This window comes from Callithrix jacchus, chromosome 3 (genome assembly GCF_049354715.1).
Source record: "Callithrix jacchus isolate 240 chromosome 3, calJac240_pri, whole genome shotgun sequence".
In the NCBI taxonomy this organism is placed as follows: domain Eukaryota; kingdom Metazoa; phylum Chordata; class Mammalia; order Primates; family Cebidae; genus Callithrix; species Callithrix jacchus.
The window spans coordinates 7,219,096-7,241,332 of NC_133504.1; the positions used below are offsets into that span (position 1 = coordinate 7,219,096).

Genomic DNA, 22,237 nt, shown 5'->3' on the forward strand with positions numbered 1-22,237 from the left:
AGTATGTCCCATGGAATAATTGGGATATACTTATAGTGGAAAAAAATCATTGCTTTTCTGAAATTCAAATTCGGTTGGGAATTTTAGTTTTCTTTCTTCTTCAGTTTCTCCTCCCCAACTCTTGTTTTTGTTTTTGCTAAAATAAATCTGGCAACCCTAACTATACTGGCCTTCTAAAGTAGCCAGCTCCTGTTCAGAGAAATACCATCTATTTCTTTATTTTTTCCTGTTTCTTCTTCCCTCCCTCCCCTCCTTCCTTTCTCCCTCCATCCTTGCTTTCTTTCTTCCTTCTTTCAAAACTTGAAACAACTTAGGCTTCGAAACAGACTTCCAAAGTTGAAATAACTCACTGTCCCATTTAATAGATTATTGATGCTGTCTTTGTAGGAAGAACAAATTTCCACATATTCATTCAAGTGCTCAGGAAGATCGGGGTGATGGGACCGTTATCCAATAATCATCACGCATTTGAAGTTTCTTCCTTCCTTCTTTTCTTTCTTGCTTCCTTCCTTCCTCCCTTTTTTCCAGCACTCCGTGAGCTTGCGAATGTGAGTTTGAACAAGGACACTGGAGGGCCGAATTGCTCTTGAGGACACTTTGAAGTTTGAAGGGGAGTGCTGTGGAGGGAAAACAGAGAAGCAATGAGACTGTGAGATGTGTGGCTGGGTTCCTGAGAGTGTCGGCCAGGTGAAGGCCCTGAAGGGAGGGGAGAGTGATTGACGGAAAGACTGGGGACACCTTGGATGTCTTTTTCATTATATTTCTATAGGTTTTGGGGAATAGGTGCTGTTACAATGTTAGGAACGTTGGTTACATGAGTACATTCTTTAATGGTGATTTCTGACTTCAGTGTACACTGTACCGATGTGTAGTCTTTTGTCCCTCATCCCCCAAACCTTTCCCCCAAGCCCCCAAAGTCCATGACATTAGTCTCTGCCTTTACATCCTCATAGCTCAGCTCCCTCTTATGAGTGAGAATAGGCAATGTTTGGCTTTCCATTCCTGCGTTACTTCACTTAGAAAAATAGTCTCCGATTCTATCCAGGTTGCTGCAAATGCCATTATTTCATTCCTTTTCATGGCTGAGTAGTATTTCATGGTAAAAAGATACCACATTTTCTTCATCCACTAGTTGATTGATGAGCATTTGGGTTAATTCCATATTTTTGCAGTTGCGAATTGTGCTGCTATAAACATGCATATACAAGTATCCTCTTTTCCTCTGGACAGATATGCACGAGTGGGATGGTTGGATTGCACAGTAGATCTACTTTTGGTTCTTTAAGGAATCTCCACACTTTTCCACAATGGTTGTGCTAGTTTACATGCCCACTGGCAGTGTAAAAATGTTCCCTTTTCACCACACCCATGCCAACATGTATTTTTCTTTCATTACAGCCGTTTTGGCAGGAGTAAGGTGGTACCACATTGCCATTTTGATTTGTGTTTCGTTGGTGATTAGTGATGCGGAGCATCTTTCCTATGTTTACCGGCCACTGGTGCATCTTCTTTTGAGAACTGTGTATTCGTGTCCTTAGCTCACTGTTCCCTAGGATTGTTTTTATCCTGCTGATTTGGGTTCCTTGTAGATTCTGGATATCAGTCCTTTGTTGGATGTCTACATCATTGAGAAGATTTTCTCCACATCTGTGTGTTGTATGTTTACTCTGCTATTTCCTTTGCTGTGCAGAAGCCTTTTAGCTTAATTAAGTCCTATCTATTATTTTTGTTTTTGTTGTGTTTGCTTCTGTGTTCTGGGTCATGAAGAGACATTGGATATCTAGTGTTCAGCTGGAAGTTCTTCGCATTGCCCTCAGTCTTCCCCTCCTCTCCAGACGTAATCCCCAGTAAAGCTCAGCCCACTCAGGGATATTTCATGTGAGGGGGTTCTTTTTGTCATGTAGGAAAGGGCTGAACTACACTACTAGGCACCGTATGTCTTGGAAGCAGAAGTATGGAGGTAGAGATAGATGCCTTCAGGTATGTGTGTCTCCTGGGACTTGCGAGAATCTTGGTGGAAATAGGATTGGAACCGATCATATGGGGAGCTCATGGGAGAGAAAGCTCCAGCTGACCTCTAGATGGCATTTGTTTTTGTGACTCTTCCCAATACTCATATTAATGTAAGTTAAAATTAACAGTGTATGTTTATGCGTATGTACACATATGTGCCACACGCACTCCTTACTTTGCACAATTCAGATATGCACAAAACTCAGTTACCACAGGTTAGTTTAAAAATGTCAGTTCTCCAAAAAATCCCATCAAAAAAATGGGCAAAAACCACGAGTAGACAGTTCTCAAAAGATGATATACAAGCAGACAACAAACATGTGAGAAAACGCTCAATGTCACTATCAGGGAAATGAATCAAAACCACAATGCAATGCCACCTTACTCCTCCAAGAATGGCTACAATTAAAAAGTCAAAATATAATATGTTGGTGTGGATGTGGTGAGAAGAGAACTCGTTCACACTGCTGATGGGAATGTAAAGCAGTAAAACCAGTATTGAAAACAGTATGGAGGTTCCTTAAAGAACTAAAAGTATGGGCCGGGCGCAGTGGCTCACGCCTGTAATCCCAGCACTTTGGGAGGCAGAGGCGGGTGGATCACGAGGTCAACAGATCGAGACCATCCTGGTCAACATGGTGAAACCCCGTCTCTACTAAAAATACAAAAAATTAGCTGGGCATGGTGGCACGTGCCTGTAATCCCAGCTACTCAGGAGGCTGAGGCAGGAGAATTGCCTGAACCCAGGAGGCGGAGGTTGCGGTGAGCCGAGATCGCGCCATTGCACTCCAGCCTGGGTAACAAGAGCGAAACTCCATCTCGAAAAAAAAAAGACCTAAAAGTACAATTACCATTTGATTCAGCAATCCCACTGCTAGGTCTGTAGTAGTGGAAGAAAAAGAAGCCATTATATAAAAAAAAGACACTTGCACACGCATGTTTATAACAGCATAATTCACAATCGCAAAAATACAGAACCAACCTAAGTGCCCACCGATCAATGAGTGGATAGGGAAAACGTGGCACAGTAACACCATGGAATACTATTCAGCCATAACAAGGAATGAAATCATGTCTTTTGCAGCAAGTTGGATGGAATTGGGGGCCATAATTCTAAGTGATATAACTCAGGAATGGAAAACCAAATATTTTATGTTCTCACTTATCAGTGGGAGCTAAGCTATAAGAATGCAAAGGCATAAGAATGATGTAATGGACTTTGGGGACTCATGAGGAAAGGGTGGGACAGGGATGAGGGATAAGACTACACATTGGGTACAATGTGCACTGCTCAGTGACAGGTGCACCAAAATCTCAGAAATCAGAAATCCCCACTAAAGAACTTATCCACATAACCAAAAAATACCTATACCCCAAAAACTATTGAAATAAGATATTAAAATAAATAATAACAGTGTCAGTTCTCCAACAACATAATTCAAATTTTAGTTGCCACAATATATTAACTAAAATAAATCTGGCAACCCTAATTGCAGCTATTGTAGCATAAATTACAAACTTCCCTGCCAGTCCTCAGTCCACTACGACTATTTATCACTATGTAAATAACAAATATGCATCATGATTTTTGGCCAATCACATCATTTCTTTCATAGTCTGCTGGTGATTGCTGCTCACTTTTATTAGCTCATGCACAGACAGCAAAGCATGTAGTTGTGTTACTTCCTTGTGTCCCACAGATAAACCCATATAACTTAACTTCTAATGCATTACTACCATTGGATAATGCTCCAGATCACCCTGACCCTCTTGAGTATTTAAAAGAATATGAGAACATTTGCTTTTTTTTTTCTACAAAAACAACTTTCATAATTTATTAAGTGGGACAATAAGTTATTTCAACTTTTGAAGCCTATTATTTTAGATGTAAGTAACCTGTATTTCAGAAAGATTATTGATGATACAATGGGAGATAATGCAATTCATTTAACTAAGCTTTGGAAGAACTATGGCATAAAACACGCAGCCAGAAATATTCAAGCATCATGACAGATAGCAACAGCAAGTAATATGCGTGCAGGATGGCAGAAGGTTTTACTGTACTGGAAAATAACTTTTCAGGCTTCGAATCAAATGTAAGTGGAATTATAGAGGAGACCATTGACCATGTGAATACGGACACTGACATCATTTACAAAGCTCTAGGTATGCAGCCCAAGGACCTTAGTGATGGTGAATTTATTTATACAAATTAAGAAAAAAGTTGCAACAAGAAGGATGAAGATGTCCTGGAGGAAGTGACACCAGCAAAAATGTCACATTAAAGAACTCCCCGAGATACTTAATGATACTGAAAGCACAAAGGATAAGATGTTGGAAGCCGATCTAAGCTTAGAATGAAGATAACAGTTCCTTAAGGCATGAAACAGGTGTTCACTCATATTTTGTTATACCTCTAGAAGAAGAAGACAAGCACTGTCCAAAGCATTTTTCATAAATTTCTCACAAAGAAATGGGACCCTTTAATTCTCAACGTTTCCAATATTGTAAATTATAAAATGCTAGTAAATTATAATTGTACAATTTTTCCTTCATTTTCCTATATAACTGACAGTGGGAGAACTTTCAATATTTTGACAAACATTTTCATGTGTCACAAAACAATCCCATTCCACCCCTCCACACACACTGATTATTAAGATAGCTTTTTATGGTTTTGACTTACACAGCCATTTTTATGGCTCCACACTGCCAAGCAAAGGGATGACTGTCCACAACAATGGTTACGATGCCCAGTACTCAGATGAGGACACTGAGGCTTCAGAGGGTCTAAGCTACATGTCCAAGGTCATGCAGACAGTAAATAGTAGAGTTTGTACTTGAACCTATACAATCTGACTCCAAGATTCGTTCCCTTAACCACGGTGCCATACTATTGTCATAGCAGGCTGTGAGCCAAAGACAGATACCATTTCTTTTTTTAATCTTTATATACGTGGTATATAAACATTATCTGATACATGTTGAGTGAATGCAAAAAGAATAAAAGAAGAAACTATAAAAGCAATTGACATTGACGATTTGAAAACAATGAGAAAAAATTAAGACCGATTGAAATCTAAGGAGGAGCAACCTTATAGATATCCACTGTGAAAGAGAAACTTGGCTGGGCACAGTGGCTCATGCCTGTAATCCCAGCACTTTGTGATACTGAGGCAGCTGGATCGCCTGAGCCCAGGAGTTTGAGACCAGCCTAGGCAACATGACAAAATCCTGTCTCCACAAAAAAATACGGACCAAAAAATTAGTCAAGGCTTGATGGCATATGCCTGTGGTCCTAGCTACTTGGGAGGCTGAGGCAGGAGGATTGCTCAAACCTGGGGAGGTCAAGGTTGCAGTGAGCCATGATTATGTCACTGCATTCTAGCCTGGGTGACAAAGTGAGATGGGGGAGGAAGGAAGGAAGGAGAAAGAGAGAGAGAGGGAAGAAGGAAGGAGGGAAGGAAGGAAGGAGAAAGAAAGAAAGGAAGAAAGAAAGAAAGAGAAAAAGAAAGAAAGAGAGAGAGAAAGAAAGAAAGAAGAGCGGGAGGGAGGAAGGAAGGAAGGAGGGAAGGAGGGAAGGAAGGAAAGACTTATTTATGCTGCTTGTGAAAGATGGTAAGTCAAGGTCGGGCGCAGTGGCTCAAGCCTATAATCCCAGCACTTTGGGAGGCCGAGGTGGGTGGATCACGAGGTCAAGAGATCAAGACCATACCAGTTAACATGGTGAAACCCCGTCTCTACTAAAAATACAAAAAAAAAAAAAAAAAAAAATAGCTGGGCGTGGTGGTGCACGCCTGTAATCCCAGCTACTCAGGAGGCTGAGGCAGGAGAATTGCCTGAACCCAGGAGGCGGAGGTTGCGGTGAGCCGAGATCGCACCATTGCACTCCAGCCTGGGTAACAAGAGTGAAACTCCATCTCAAAAAAAAGAAAAAAAAAACATGGTAAGTCAAACTTTAAGGAGGAACCATTGTGATAGATGAGACAGTGCTGCAGTGGGATCCAGCAGTGAGAGAGAGATTGGGCCCCACGCCAGGTACAGCAGACAAGTGCAGATGGACAGACAAGGAACACAGTGGGGGGTCAGCAGATGGGAAACTACTAAGAAGAAACATCGGGGAAATGGAATTCTGGCTCCATCTACTCAACAGAACTTTTGCTGAAGGCAGGCAGGGTGGTGAGATATTGAGGGCGGTCATATACCAAGCGTGGAGGCTTAGCACTAAACTTACTTAGCAGGAAGAACAAGGAGGAAGCTCAAGTTTGGGTGTAGTTGAGCAGAGGACTCAGAGGTTAAAGTGACCATTAGTTATAGATAAGACAGACAGATCCTCTACCTTCTCATGTGAAGTGAAGGGCAGCCAATTCTGAGATGAAACATACAACCTGGTGCAGAGGTTTCTGGGGGCTGAGAAACTTCTTGTGATGGTGATTACAACTGAGCACGCCTGAGTAAGACTCTGGGGAGTGAACACTGAAGGTGTCGTATCCCATCCCATTCACACAGCAGTTCTAGCTATGGGAACGATTCCAGGAGCTCTCTCTGAGGAAGGCAAACACGGATTTCAAAGCCCCCAGAGTTGTCATTTGGAGGAGGAGGAGCAGTAGACATTCCTTACACTGGACCTGAAAACCACCTGCAATTGCGGTGTTGGAGGATGTCAGGAACGTTTCTACTCAAGCTTGGGCGAAGAGACCGAAAAACCAAACCACAGCAAAGCTGTTTGGAAACCCAGAGCTGCAGATGCATAAAAATAGATATGGGTCAGGCAGGAATATGGAGACGAGAACTTGTGAGCTGCAGAAGCCAGTACATTGTGTTCTGCTCTGTTCTTTCAGCCACACTTTTACCCAGGCAATAAGAATGAAACAGCAAGAGAGGCAGAGGGTTGGTAGGGAAATCGGCTTGAGTCTGAGCCGCCTTTGGCTGTTGCAAACACAGACTGCAGCTTTGCTGTATTCATGGGAAGGCAGGAGAAGACCCCAGGCAGCCTCCTCCTGCTGGCTTCCGGCTTCCGGGAAAGGCCGCCCTTCCCTTCCGGGAGAGAGCCTGGGGACAGCACACCCTCCCATCTCAGCTCAGGGCCCGACCCACCAAAAACAAAAAAAGAAACCCAGCTTTCTCCACGGGAGTCTGAAGTCACCTTCTTGAAAGTGCTCCACCTTACAGGAATTGTCTGGGAGAATGTTCTCTCTATCTCTCTGTCTGTCTCTGTTTCCTTCTGTGTCTCTGTCTCTCTCACACCTGCGCATGTGTGCGCACACACAGTGCAGTCATACCACAGCCTGAAATCCAAAAGAGGCTCCTTATAATTTTCTACACAGAGAGCAGACAACAAAGAATGAAAGAGTGTGGACACAGTCCGCTCCAGAGTGCTAAATATGTGTGCTGAAGAGAAGACAGAAATTTCACCAAAGACGTCATGGGATTTCTGAGACATACAAGTGTAGATTATACATACTTTAAAAATCGTTTTTTGGTTGCTTCACGCTTCCTTGTGTGCAGCCCTTGTGAGAAGCCACATCACGCAAAGCCTCCACTTATCATTGGGTTTCATGCACTCGTTCTGAAATGGTCCGAACAATTCAAACTTGGAAGCAGAGATCCCTCCACCCTCTCACTCAGCATCTCCTCCTAATATTCCCAGGTCTGATATCCCTGGTCCTTTCCTGGTGATTCATTCAGAGGCTCTTCTTTGGTTCCTGACCTCAGGAATGCTGCTTCCCACGCCCCCTTCTGATTCTGAGCACTTGCTCAGCTTCTTCACACACCAGCTGCAGTTAGGACAGCCTCCTGCACTTGGGAGGGAGTCAGAGAGCATCTAGAGAAGGAGACTGTCCATGAAGGAGGCCTTTCCTGTGGATATCATCATGATTATCTTGCCTTGTGTAAGGATGTGTAAAGCATCATTAGGATGATACAAATTTGTGATACAGAAGGCATAATTTTGAATGAAGGAAATAGATAAGAACATTTACTCATAAGAGGGGCTCTCTTAGTATTATTAATTATTAAGCTTTCATATACTAAAAGAGATAATATAGTTGAATCAATAAAATTAGGGCCGTACTTTTAATGAGTTGGTGAGAACATACCGGGAGTCATCCTGTGCATCAGGGTGAGTGAGGGTCGTCGTAATTCTGAAGTTGTGGCTGCAACCTGGCCTCCTTCTTAGACCCAGGCCCAGGAAGCCTGGCTCCTTCACACAGAGGACCCTCTTGAGTGTTAAATTGCAAGCCACTTGAGAATGGGCACAGCGTTTATTCAGACTGGAATCTCTACACCTATCACAGCCTACAATACATAGGACTGTACGTATAAGAGCACTGAGTAAATGTTAGTTGAAACGATAAATAAAATAACTTCCTTAGCCATGGCAGAAATTGCTCAACGTCATAATTTTATTTTATTTTAAATTGTATTAGTCTTTTTAATGTGAAGGTTTTGGTCAAGATCAAAACCACCAGTTCTACAGCGTTTGGGTACAAACCATGTTGCTGGGACCTCTGGGAGCACAGTAGCATAGTTTGTGGCATGCCTTGCTTTCTGGGATGAAATGAAAGGTTTTTCCACTTGATATTTTTAGTGTCCAAATTTTCCAAATAGTATTTTATGATTTTTCTTTGTTTTTGTTTAAAAATAAAGTTTGGGGGGGTGGGGAGAAGATACAACAATAGCAAAACAAAGAAAAGCCCCTCGAGTCAGCATAGTCAGGGAGCTCACCGAGGCTGCTTCACTCTGGGCATGAGTGACGCTCACTCAAACTGCAGCCATTTTTGATGCACTTGCCAATGTTTGTGTTATTTTCGCTTTAAAGGTGTAACAGATTGCTCCAAAATAAATAATTTAAGCGTAATGTTTCAAAAGAGTCCAAGCGTCACGGTCTCTCACTTCTGGGACTAAGCTGTGCCCAGCAGACCCAGCCCTCATTTCTATATAACCCTGTGTTAGGAGGGTTATTTTCTTGCTTTGTTTTTCAAACTTGAATCTATTTTTCTCCATTCTGTTCCAAACGTCATAGGTTTTATCATTGTTCAGCACCGAGGCAACGACTCCTCTTACCTAAGAAAGAAAAGAAAGAACCCTGTAACGGCTAGATTCCTGATCTCGTCGGAGGAGGGCTTGGAGGGTGCAGAGAGGGCTCTGGGCTGAGAACCTAGACCAGGCCTCAAAAGAATCCACAGATGGCCGTGCTGATTCATATTTAGACTTCGAGCTCTACCTACAGCGTCCTCACTGTAACGTGAAACAGCTGACTTGACAGGGTGACGTCACTCAAAATGACCCCACCCTCCCTCAGTCAGTGGACGTCCATCTTAGTGGATTGCCTATCTTCACGGCACGGCTTAAGAAAAAAAAATCTAATTTTCTTTTAAAGTCAAAAGCAAATTGTTATGCTGTTGTGTACTTTCTAAATGAGCACAAACGGCTTATATGATCAGGAAACACAGATAAAAACAGAAGCCGCCGGAAGCATAAACTGATAGCTGTGTTCCCATTGTCACAGGCCGTCACTGTGAGGTCCATCAGATGATCGGGAACTACATGTGGGACCCCAACACCAACAAGTCCTTTGACATCGGCGTCAACAAGGACAGCCTGATGCCTCTCTGGTGGAATGGATCCGAACCTTTGTGGGTCACTCTCATCAAGGCCAAAAGGAAGGTGTTCATGTACTACTGGCCAGGTGAGTGTGTGGGCATCCATTCCAGATCTCACAATGTCATGGAGTCTCTGAGGACAGTCAGTGTCAAGTTACTGCTTGAAGACCAAGCTGTGGTTTGGAAAATGCAATCTTTTTTTTTTTTTTTTTTGAGACAGAGTTTCGCTCTTGTTACCCAGGCTGGAGTGCAATGGCGCGATCTCGGCTCACCGCAACCTCCGCCTCCTGGGTTCAGGCAATTCTCCTGTCTCAACCTCCTGAGTAGCTGGGATTACAGGCATGCGCCACCATGCCCAGCTAATTTTTTGTATTTTTAGTAGAGATGGGGTTTCACCATGTTGACCAGGCTGGTCTCGATCTCTTGACCTCGTGATCCACCCACCTCGGCCTCCCAAATACAATCTTTATTTAAGAAATATGTTAGGCTGGGCCCGGTGGCTCACGCCTGGAATCCCAGCACTTTGGGAGGCCAAGGCAGGTGGATCACGAGGTCAGGAGATCGAGACCATCCTGGTCAACATGGTGAAACCCCATCTCTACTAAAAATACAAAAAAACTCAACCAGGCATGGTGGCGCGTGCCTGTAATCCCAGATACTCAGGAGGCTGAGGCAGGAGAATTGCTTGAACCCAGGAGGCGGAGGTTGTGGTGAGCCGAGATCGCGCCATTGCACTCCAGCCTGGGTATCAAGAGCGAAAGTCTGTCTCAAAAAAAAAAAAAAAAAGAAAAAAGAAATATGTCATATGGACACATTGTTTTGAAAATGTGTTTTTAGCTCCCTAACCTCAGAGCAGACACAATGCTGTTTCCTGATTCTCTTGACTTAGCAAACAGCACAGGATAGCTTACTTTTCTCATGTGCAACATTTTGGATATACAAGACAGAGAAATTGTAGGGTACTTATTTGATTTACAAAAAAAAAGACAGTGCACCATTTCTATACATCTTTGAGCTCCTCCACAATATTGAAAAGAGAATTGAAAGCACTCGCTATTTTTTGGTAGTCTATGAAGTGAAGTCCCTTTGTGTTAAGACTCCTGGATCAGCGAGGTAAGCAGTTGTGCGAACTGCCTCGCTGCTGTGAGACGTCCTTGACATACCCTCAACTTGGTCATTGAATATCTTTCATCAAGGATGAGGAGATTCAGTGATAACAGCGTAATTCGCTTACCCCTGTCTTTCCATTGGTAGGATTCATTCTTAAGGTAGGTGGGGAGTTTACCTTTCCCACGCATGTGACAATAGACACTTGTCTTCCTAATACTCAATGGTGTCACACCACTGATGGCTGTTATGGAGGAAGATACCAGGGGAGGCCTAGAAAGTCGAAGGTCTCAATGAAGAGCAGCCTGTAGGAGAAGGAACGAAGTGGCCGGGGGGTTGTTCTGGTCTGGATTGAGGTCAGCAACAGCCTGATGGGTGTGTGAGAGGGTGCTGGCTGTGAGATGTGTGGTCTGCAGGGAGGGGGCAGTGGAGAGGGAATGCATGGGCCTTCAGCAGGCGTTTGGAGGGTGTTGGCTGGAGGTGGGCCTGTGGGGAGCTGCTGGGCACTCCATGCTGGGCATATCATGGAGGAGCATGGAGCACAGTTTCATGGAGACCACGGAAGGCAGCCCATGACCCGGCTGTGGCACAGCAAATGCCCTAGAAGCTGCTGCAGAGCAGCGACCGCACCGCACGTGCGCTCCCGAATGCTGGGCAGGCTGCAGGAATTCACGACTGGGCCGAGCAACTGAGACATAGCCAGTTCTCCCAGCAGATACAGGTTCAGGGGGGTTGATCACAGATTCTTCAGAAGATACCTGAGATTCTGTCCGTAGTAGATACTGCGGCTGACACAAGACACTCTGGAGCAAAGGAAGAGTTCAGGAGGATTCCATTATCTTACAAGGAGACACTATTCACGGAGCTGCACTGGACTTGAAGGAAGCGAGTCAGCACACGGGCCAGCTCATCGGGCTTGCTAAAGGAGCCACACCCAGGGGCGAGTTTGGCTTGTCCAGTAAGTGTGAGGTCAGACACAGAGGTCATGGGTCGCACTCTGATGCCATTCTCAGAGGCATTATTATCAATGAATACATACATAGTCATCACAGGGGGAACGGACGGGGACACCGCACTAGGGACCACCGGAAACAAATCTAAGGACCATCAAGATGAATGTGGCCAATACCACGAGGGCCTTCTCCCATGATATCCACTTAGTTTGACTTCTTTTTCTCTCTCCTGGAATTTAAGTTTTTCCTGCTTATTTTTTTTTTTTTTTTTTTTGAGATGGACTTTCATTCTGTTGCCCAGGCTGGAGTGCAGTGGCACGATCTGGGCTCACTGCGACTTCCGCCTCCCGGGTTCAAGCAGTTCTCCCCGCTCAGCCTCCCGAGTAACTGGGACTGCAGGTGCACATCACCATGCCCGGCTACTTTTTTGTATTTTAGTAGAGGCAGGGTTTCACCGTGTCACCCAGGCTGGTTGTGAACTCCTGAGCTCAGGCAGTCTGCCCGCCTCAGCCTCCCAAAGTGCTGGGATTACAGGCATGAGCCGCCCCGCTCAGCCAAGTTTTTCCTGCTTTGAAGAGCACACCCTCACACACAGAACCTCCCTGCCAGCCCCCCTAGAGCCCCCTTCACATAAGATCTCCTCGAGAGGGTTTCTCGGCAGCCAGGATGCCAGTGCTATGGCAAAGGGGAGGAGCTGCTACTGAGGGGCGGTTGCCGTGTTGTACATACTGCTCTCTGCAGCGGTACAGAGGCTTCTTATTATGCTTTATCTCCTATTTTTTTTTTTTTTTTGACTGAGTTTCACTCTTGCTGCCCAGGCTGTAGTATAACAGCATGACCTTGGCTCAGTGCAACCTCTCCCTCCTAAGTTCAAGTGATTCTCCTGCCTCAGCCTCTGGAGTGGCTGGAATTACGGACGTGTGCCAACATGCCTGGCTAATTTTTGTATATTTAGTAGAGACAGGGTTTCACCATGTTGGCCAGGTTGGTCTCGAACTCCTGAGCTCAGGTGATCCACTCACCTCAGCCTCCCAAAGTGCTGGGATTGCAAGCATGAGTCACACTGCTGGGCCTTTATCTCCTCTTGGAGAAAACAAATTTATATATCACTGAGTGTCTAAAGAAATCTGAAAGCAAATTTGCATGAAAAATATCTTGTTGCTCCTTCAAAACAGCTCCTTCGGGACAAGAAGGGACCAATCCCTTCCTCTGATTCACAGTTTAACAGCTAATGGAAAGTGACAAAAATGCCTTAAGATCAGTTACAGTGTAAACGGCCAGGACGAGGAAGCTGTAAAGATAGCCTTGTAGCATTTCCTCAGTGACGAAGATAAAGGAAGATTCGCTAAAGAGCTGCCTGTGTGGGAGTCTCCACAGATACAAAGTCTCTAGTCTCTCAGACACTGTCCAGTCCTCCTGAACTGGACACTCAAAACGAAGCTCTCAGAGAGCCAGCTGTCTCTGCTGCCAGCCCCGCAAGGCATGCCCTGGCACCCTCTGTTCTTCCTGGGGGCAGCTGCAGAATTTCTGGTCGCTGCTATCCTTTCTCTGTCCACCCTGGTTTCCTCCAGCCTCAGCCAATAGCCCGGTGATCACTCATGTGTCTCTGCAAGATTAAGTGAGGTGCAGGGGCATTTCTTCAAAACATGACTTGATTGTATTTTTCTTCTTAAATCCTCCTCTTCCTTCTCCAGTCCCCACAGGATACTGTACAGACCTCTCGGTGAGGCCTGGAAAATCTTCACTGCTCTAGTGAACCAGGTTGCGACCACGCTGAGTCTCGCCATTAAGTCAATATTTAGAAGTGCAATTTAGAAATGGCACTAGTTCAAGTTGTCCTGTCAGGTAGATAAAGCGGCAGGCTGAAAAATTGTTCCACAGTGGAGTCCAGTACTCCACCTCAAGCTGAGGCATTTAATGTCGTTCAGCAGGCCCTCTAGCACCCCACCCAAGGGTGCTGTTGGAGTGTAGGGAGAAATGTTGTCTCTGAAGATGATCCCAAGCCCTAAGTCAAAGATTTCTTTGAGCAGACCCCCAAAATCAGCCAGAATGGTATAACCAGGACCCAGTAGTGTCAGCCAGGAATGAGAGCTGAGTGTGTGCTGTTCCCTCACTCAGTCCCTCCACCCTCGTCTTCTAGTTTAATGTTAAAGGAATTGGTGGGAGTTGGGAGCCACCGGTGAGAAAGAGACTCCAGTGTTCACTTTCCACTGGAAAGCAACCAAAAGCAGAGAGGAACGATGGGAGGATGGAGGGAAACAGGGGATATGGGAGAATAGTAAGATACAGTACAAAAATGCAGCCTGATGGCTTTGGATAAGCAGGACTACCTTCCATTGTGCCAGCAGTCTTTAAGTTTATTCTTCTGTCTAGTATAAAATACAAAAAAGGCAGCCACTAGGGAGGCTGAGGCAAGAGAATTGCCTGAACCCAGGAGGCGGAGGTTGCGGTGAGCCGAGATCGCGCCATTGCACTCCAGCCTGGGTAACAAGAGCGAAACTCCGTCTAAAAAAAAATACAAAAAATGAATTAAAAATAGCAACTTTTAAGAGTTTGTGCTTAAAAATCTTTGGAGTTATGAGTTCACATCTTCCACCAAGCGTTTCGCAGTAACTCCCTACAGCCGAGCAACCACTCACATGGTCCTTGAAAGGTGCTGGGTGTGGGTCTGGGCTCTTGTCCTGGCCTCTTCCTGTCCAGGGCAGGTCTTCAGACCAATAAGACACCTTCTCTGTAGAGAGGCCTTTCCACCTGGTTTCCATCCCCACACTTCCCAGCAGTGGGCAGGGTGAGGAGTTAATGGGTGGGCATACGACTCAGCTTTATCATCAACATGATGCCATCTGGGTAATGGGGGCAGGCATTGGCTATGGGTCGAGAATTATGGATCAGCTGCAGCCTCTTTCTCCTTCTTGTCATGGTAGGTCCTTGTCGACCTACAGTCAGGCTGACCTTAGAAGCAGAGACTCAGGCACAGGGAAAATTAGGAGCTCAGTATTGCTCATACAGAGGTGTGAACAAACCTGATAGCTAAGTCATTGCCTCTCTGCATGTGACACCAAACCACTGCATCAAAACGGGATTTTTTTCAGGCAGATATTTGACATTGCAAATACGAGTCATCTGGACATCCACTATTTTTTAATACCATTACCAGTTTGGCGTTAGACTTCGTGATTTCTGTAATTTTCGGGCGGGAAGAGGCCTTGGTCAAGGTTTAATGTGCTGATTCCTGACCTCGTTAGTCAAGAACCCCTTTAAGAAACTGATAAAACTGTAGAGGTCTTCCTAGAAGAATGTACCCACGTTATTACACTCACTCTCTTGTTCTCATGTAGAGATTACAATGCTGAGGATTGCTGAGTGGTCTTTGGTGTGAAAACACAGGCAAACGTATGATAGCTAATCGATTTGATTTTTTAATGCAATGGAAATGTGTTGAAAACTCATCAACGTATCAAATGAAGCCAGAGCTTCTGCAATTAATGTTGTCTGGCAAGGGTAGGCCTGGGTCAGAATTCCGTAGGCCTCTTTGGGTCGAATTCACATTGCATCATTTCCTTCATCAGTAACTTCGACAAGATCCACACCACTGAGGTTGTCTGTGTCAGCAAGAAAAGATTGCAAATTCACGTATCAAGAGTGAGATTTGTCTCCACAAAACGATCCTCAAATCAAAAGCATTCTATGGGGTTTCTAGGCGTCGACCATTTCAGCTGCAGAGGAATGGAGGAGACGCTGCCTGTCTGGACTGCTATCTGCAGAAGTGATTCCTCCCGTGTTCAAAAGCTTTTATACCTGCCTAGCCACATCCAGTCTCCCGTTGCAGGATGGTTTCTTGGCCAAAAGAGTGCATAGTTTTTAGCGACATCCATTATGTTGATTAGAAAGTCTTAAAGAGAAATCCAGAGATGGACTTCCATCCTTCACAAATCATGGCGAATCCATTTCTTCACCAAACATCTTATAAGGTGTGACTCAAGGCCTTGGAATGAACTCTCAGGAGACAACCGTGAGCAAAAGCAGATACAGACCCTCCTCACCTGCACCCCTTCCTGAGAACTTACCAACCAGCGAAGGAGAGAGACAGTCTAATTCTCATCCAAATAAATGTAAAAGTACAGGTATGAAAAGTACAATAATGAAAAGCAAGCACAGTGACATCGTGTAATCAGTCCAGCTCCATCTGAGACGGCTAACAAACGTGTCCTTAGAAAGTGACAATGAGGGCATCGGTAAGGTGGGAAGGAAACCCTAGACTCAAAGAGCAGCGGGTGCCGAGGTCCTGGAGAAGGTGGGAGGCATGGGGGTTTCAAGACGCTGAAAGAAGGGAGGAAAGCTGTGGTGTGGATAAGCTGGAGAGAGGCTGAGGCCGGGCCAGGCTCCATGAGCCACCCTGAACACTCTTTTTTGGGGAACAGGGTCTTTCTCTGTTGCTCAGGCTGGAGTACAGTGGTGCAATCATAGCTCACTACAGCCTCGACCTCCTGGGCTCAAAGGATACTCACACCTCAGCCTCCTAAGTAGCTGGGACAACAGGTGCACACGAACCCACCAGCTAAGTGTTTACATTTTGTGGAGATGGGGTCAGGGGGAGCGGTGAGCTCACTATGTTGCCCAGGCTGGTCTCAGATCCTGGGCTCAAGCAATCCTCTTACCTCAACCTCCCAAGGAGCTGGGATTTTGGGTGGGAGCACCCGGCCCACGCTGAAGAATTTATTCTTCTGAAATGAGTGAGAAATCTTTTAAGGAACGTGACGGCATCGTACTTGCATTTTGAAAACACTACTCTGACTGCAACCTTAATGAAATGGCGGCATCCAGGGTGGGTGGATGAGGGCACATGACCCATCAGGAAGTCACAGTGGAAACCTGGGAGCAGGTGAGCATGGCTCAGACTGGTCTACAAGGTGGTGAGAAGTGGCTGGGTTCGAGACACACTTAGGAATTAGAACTGCCAGGACCTGCTGATGGACTGGATTTGGGAGTACAGGATTGGGCAGTGGTGGGCATGGCTGTGGGCGTCCTGCTCACAGAACTGCATAGATGGTGATTCTTCACGGAAGCGGGCGGACCTGAGACAGGAGCAGTCTGGAGGCAGAGGAACATCATGTCGGATTTGGCTCTAGGACATCGAGCCAGCAGGTCTGGAGCTCAGACGAGAGAGCTGGAGATAGACAGACAGGACTCCATGGTGCATCAGCGGTCAACGCAGCTGTGGGAATGGAGAAGTTCACCCAGAGGGAGTGCAAACTGGAAAGAAAAAAGGGACCTGAACACAGCCTTGAGGAAATCTAATTTTTAGTAACCAGATGGAGGACAGTGAGCCTGCAAAGGACACCCAGGAGGAGGAGAGGCTTCAGAAGCAGAAGCCCCGCAGAGCTGGGAAATGCCAGAAGAAGTAGTGTCGCTTTCTGTGTAGCCATCTGATAAGGGCCCCGTCCCACCTGAGTGGCAGGGAAAGGTGTCTCTGAGACAGTGACATTAGTCGACAACTGTTGACAGACACTTGTCACAGAGACCAAAAGACTGCAAGACGGGAGTGAGCCTCGTGAGCATTTAATGTTGCTGAGCATCACGGGGACTGCAAAATGAGCATCTGCATTTATTAACGGGGCACCCTGACCAGCTCTGGACTTCACAGCTGTTTCATTTCTGTAACATTATAATTTCTGACTGTGTAGCAGGGATGCATCATTGTTTTTATATCAAGAAAAACAATTCAAGTTGTTTCAACTAATTTCTTTCTTCCTTCCTTTCTTTCTTTTTGTCTTTTGTCATTTTCTTTCTTTCCCTCCCTCCCTCCCTCCCTCCCTCCCTCCCTCCCTCCCTCCTTCCTTCCTTCCTTCCTTCCTTCCTTCCTTCCTTCCTTCCTTCCTTCCTTCCTTCTTTCCTTCCTTTCTTGCCTCAGCCTCCCGAGTAGCTGGGACCACAGGTGTGCACCACTACACCCGGTTAACTTTTTGTATTTTTAGTAGAGACAGGGTTTCATCATGTTATCCAGGATGGTCTCGATCTCCTGACCTCATGATCTGCCTGCCTCAGCCTCCCAAAGTGCTAGGATTACTGGCGTGAGCCACCGTGCCCAGCCTTCAACTAATATCTAAACATCATTAGTCAATCCTTGAAAATAAACTGGGATGTACACACAAAAAGGACAGGGTGAGTAACAGCAGACAAGCTAACCCCCCCCCCAAAAGAAACACTTAAAATCAAAGAGGTGTGAATATTCCTTTTAAACCAAATTATTGTTTTGACTAAGTTGGTGTGCTAACCAAATTATCTTCAGCCAGATTGCTTTGTTCCAAGTCTGTTTCAACAGAACTGCATAGCATTCCATTCACTCTTGGGCAGCCCCTGGCCCCATGGGCTTCCAGTGAGGGATTCCCCGCCATGCCTCACACAACTACCGGAGGTTTGCAAACTGCATTCACTTGCCCTCGGTTTCCCAGTGAAGCTTCAAGGGGCTGGAGAGGCAGGAAATGGCTGGGACTCCTTTGGGAAAAGAGTTTATCTGAAAAAGAAATTTGGGAATCAACTGCCTGTGCTGTTCACTGATGTGTCCGTTCCACGTGGTTTTCTTGTGTGGCCTGTGTACCTGACACATGGGACACAGATGGGATGTGCCATAGCGCTGCCACCAGGAAGCTTAGAGACTAACCATGGGTCCAGGTGTGTCAAAATAATCACATCACAGCCCGACGTGTGCAGAGGGGTCCGGCCTCAGGCTTCACCGCGTCTCCCTGCAGCTGCGCTGTGACCACTTCTTAACAGCAGCTGAGTGCTGGATCAGGAACGGCAACCAAAACGTGTCCTCTGATGCTTTAATATTGAAGGAAAAAAGAAAAAAGAAAAGGAGGAGAGGCTAGAAAGGAAGGGCAGGAAGAAAGCAAAGGAGGCAGGGAGGTGAAAGGGAGGAAGCAGCACGGCGAAGGAAGAGAGGAGGAAAGGCAGAAGGGGCTCGGGAAGCACAGACGTTCCTCAGGGTGAGCGAGTCGTTCCACAGGCCATGCAGAGCTCAGGCGCCTGCAAACCAGAACCAGTAAATATATATGTGGCACATATACACCATGGAATACTACGCAGCCATAAAAAAAGATGAGTTTGTGTCCTCTGCAGGGACATGGATGAAGCTGGAAACCATAGTTCTCAGCAAACTGACACAAGAACAGAAAGCCTAACACCGCATGTCCTCACTCATAAGTGGGTGTTGAACAATGAGAACACATGGACACAGGGAGGAGAACATCATACACTGGGGCCTATCAGGGATTGGTGGGGGCTAAGGGAGGGAAAGCAGGGGGTGGAGGGTTTGGGGAGGGATAGCATTAGGAGAAATACCTAATGTAGATGACAGGGGGATGGATGCAGCAAACCATCATGGCATGTGTATGCCCATGTAACAAACCTGCACGTTCTGCACACATACCCCAGAACTTAAAGTATAATAAAATAAATAAATAAGCCCTCAGAAGAGGATGCCAGAGCCTGGGCTTGGAATCACCTTAAAAGCCTGGGAGACCAAGAGACCCCAGTGGACATGAGGGATAAGGTCACTTGTAAGATTTGGAAATCACAGACTCAAATTGGAGGTGATAGGAAGGAATCCCTAGACAGGGGCAAGAGGGTCAGCAACGCCGAGGAGCTCTGCATTAAGGGATGTGTCGGCATCGTGCCTCCCAAGTAGGTCCAGTGTGCTGTGGTCCACATGCTAGGAAACCAGCACCTCGGAGAAGGGGCCTTTGGTCAGGAATACCATGTGGTGCCGAAATCCGAGAGGGCTTCCTTTTTGGGAAGCGTGGAGTCACTGTAATCCTTTCAAGACGGGGAAGATCATGAAGCACGTGCCTCAGACACAAAAACCTTGTGGATCGTTAATGTCAAGTGGCATGCAGGGACTGTCATTCCAGTAGTGGCCGTTCATTCCTCTCTCCTGGTCCCACTCTGGAGAAGTACAGTCCCTGACCCTGGGCTGGGGATTTTTTTTCTGATCTAAAGCTAACCAGCAGGTAGATGAAGGCACGGCATTTGGCCTCGTCACGCCTGGCTGTAGTTTCACCACCTGCCTTCCTGCAGCTGAGACTCAGCCTGGGTAGGCACATGTCCCTCTCATCCTGGTTTCCTGTTAGTCACTTTCAATTCCCAGTGGGTCATTTTCAGTTGAGTTTTCAGAATCAGCTCTAATGGATGAGCTGGTTCTCATCTAATTTGTCTTCCCCAGCTTGCTCTCACCACTACACACAAGGCCAGTCTGCAGGGTCACCCTGCGCTCAGGCCAGCCCACCCGCTTCCTCCCTGCCTCAGAAGGGAGCCACGGCCGAAGGTCCCCCATCCCCCGGCTGGCGAGCCGGACCCTAGGGAAAGTGTCTCTGAGATCAGAGGCCGTGCTTTCCCCCAAGGACTTGTTCCCACAAGCTTCTGTGCCTCAGATGTATTTTCCTGGAAAAGGTTACATGCTTCTAAGAGAGTTAATTGGCTTAGCTGTTTTAATAAGCTCTCTTGAGACATGGATTCAACAGTTGCACACCTGTCTCACATCACATAAAATGCAGCGCACAGGGGTTATTGTTATGAGATGTGTCAAAGTTGGCAGGCAGCAGGAACTACACTTGGAAGGGGCGACCTGGGCTCTAGGAAGTTTGGAGAAATGTAATTTTTATGGGCTCAACTTGGTGGTCCTCGGAGAGAGTTGCCGGGAAGTGAGTCTCCTTCAGGAAAGCAGGGTGCACGGTGCAAAGCACCGGAGTAGACCTGAGGGCTGGCAGGCAGGGGGACCTGGGGATACTCACTTCTCCCAGAGGAGGCCTTTGTTTTCTCAGCTGGAAACGAAGGGGGTTTGATGTAAGACTGTACGTACAGCTGTGAAAGCTGTTCATTGCACAGGATGCCACATCTATGGGGCACTGTCCATATTGTAGATGTTACAGATTTGCATATTTGTGTTGACAGTTTTTGGTCCAAGCCGCTAAGGTGTTATGAAAAAATAAGTATATCGAATTAATTTTCTAATGGGTAGAAGTTACATGTTTTGAAGAAGAAATGCCTTATTATTTGCACAAAAGCACATGGGCGTAGTGGTGACCGTCATTGGTTTTCCTGTAAGTTCTCTCTAATGCTCCATTTTCCACCAGGTTGTGTTTGTTAGGCTAGGAAAGGAGACTGCCCGAGGTGGGAAAACCTGGCAAGAAGGCAGGCTCCCAACAGAGATAAGAGGTCCTAAACTAGGAGCCCTAATTAAGGGCATTACCCTGCAATGTTCCCTGAGAATGAGGGGGAAACAAGACGGAATAAAGCTCCAAAATCTTGCCCCGGGTTCCTGGTTCATGTTTGAAACTGCAAAAGGCTGGCCATTGCCATTGTGCCTTTCCCACAGGAGCCTGAGGCAGAGATTCAGAAAGCCCTGCTTTCCCCAGCTGTGTTGGGGTGACTTGCAAAATCTCAGCTGTCCAGATTCCAGGCTCTCTGCAGAGCCGTGAAAATGGCCTGGAGGCAGCAGCCTGCGAGGTTGAGCAACCCTCGCCCACTTCACAGACTGAGCCTGTGGGAGATCCAGGAGAGGGGCTGCAGACTCCTGATGAGAGAGCTGCCCCCTGGGACCCACACAACACCCCCCCGCTCCAGTCTGCTGATTTCCTCCAGATAAAGACTATGGAAAACAAAGCAAAGCTCCCACGCAAATTCACCTCGGAATAATTAACCTTGCTCAGTGTAAAACTGCTCTCTCTTCCACGCTGTTTTGTGGTTGCCATTTATTGCTGACTGCCGCCTTCACCAGTCATTTATTCATTCTGGGTTTTAACATTTGAGGTAAGGTGAGATGTTTTCCCTTTTGAGATTTCACCAAGGAGAGACCGCTCTGCAGAGACAGAGCAGAAGGACTGTGCCTGCCCAGTCTCCATCCACCTGGGTGGTAGTCCCATCTGTTCTCAGAGACACATGACTTCTACCCCAATGAATGGGGTCTGCAGGACTTGCATTCAGAGCACCCTGTGATGGGTGGGGATAGGATCTTCTCACCCCATTATCTGACCCTGTAATCATCTCAGTAGAGTGTAAAAAGATGTCCTATTTGCCCTGGCTTCGAACTTTCTTCCTCTCTCTGTTCTGCACACAGAGCTTTAGTTGGGGGATGACATTGAAGAGAAAAACTTGGGCCCCTGTGAGCCAATCTCACCTCTTCCCTCCGACTGTCAGTGCCACTTCAGGCCCAGCTGCCCTCAGGACGTCGCAGTTAAAGCAGAGCTACCGCTGCCTGCTTATTTAGTTCGGGAGTCTTCAGACTTAATTCTCAAGGATCTCCAGGAGCAAGATTTGTTTTCAAGAAATCAGTTCTAAGGTCCTCAAGTTCCTTTGTATTACTAAAATCATCCTGACTAAAAAATGCTTTTTCTTGCTTTATGTAAGAAAGAGAAACATTAGTAACGTGCACTGCCACAGTATATAAATGCCTTTAGCACCAGACAGATGGGCCAAAATATTGATGTAAACGTTGGAAAGTAAATGAATCCAGTAACAAAATAACAACACTTAAAAGATATTTCCTGGCTGGGTGCGGTGGCT

The 22,237-nt window shown here is 46.2% G+C and overlaps 1 protein-coding gene across 8 annotated transcripts in view; it reads left to right on the forward strand.

Annotated features, from left to right (window-relative positions):
• ENPP6 (ectonucleotide pyrophosphatase/phosphodiesterase 6) overlaps positions 1 to 22,237 on the forward strand; it is a 179,693-nt gene that overhangs the window by 100,239 nt on the left and 57,217 nt on the right. For 5 of the 8 annotated variants that reach the window (XM_078366188.1, XM_035292554.3, XM_035292553.3 and 2 more), the window contains one exon: positions 9,524 to 9,703. The exons of 2 other annotated variants lie outside the window; for them this stretch is intronic. In XM_078366188.1, coding sequence (XP_078222314.1) covers positions 9,547 to 9,703 — 157 coding nt within the window. In that variant the 5' untranslated portion in view covers positions 9,524 to 9,546. Of the gene's footprint in view, positions 1 to 9,111; positions 9,282 to 9,523; positions 9,704 to 22,237 lie in introns of those variants that run through there. One more of the 8 variants, XM_078366187.1, reaches the window with a different exon arrangement.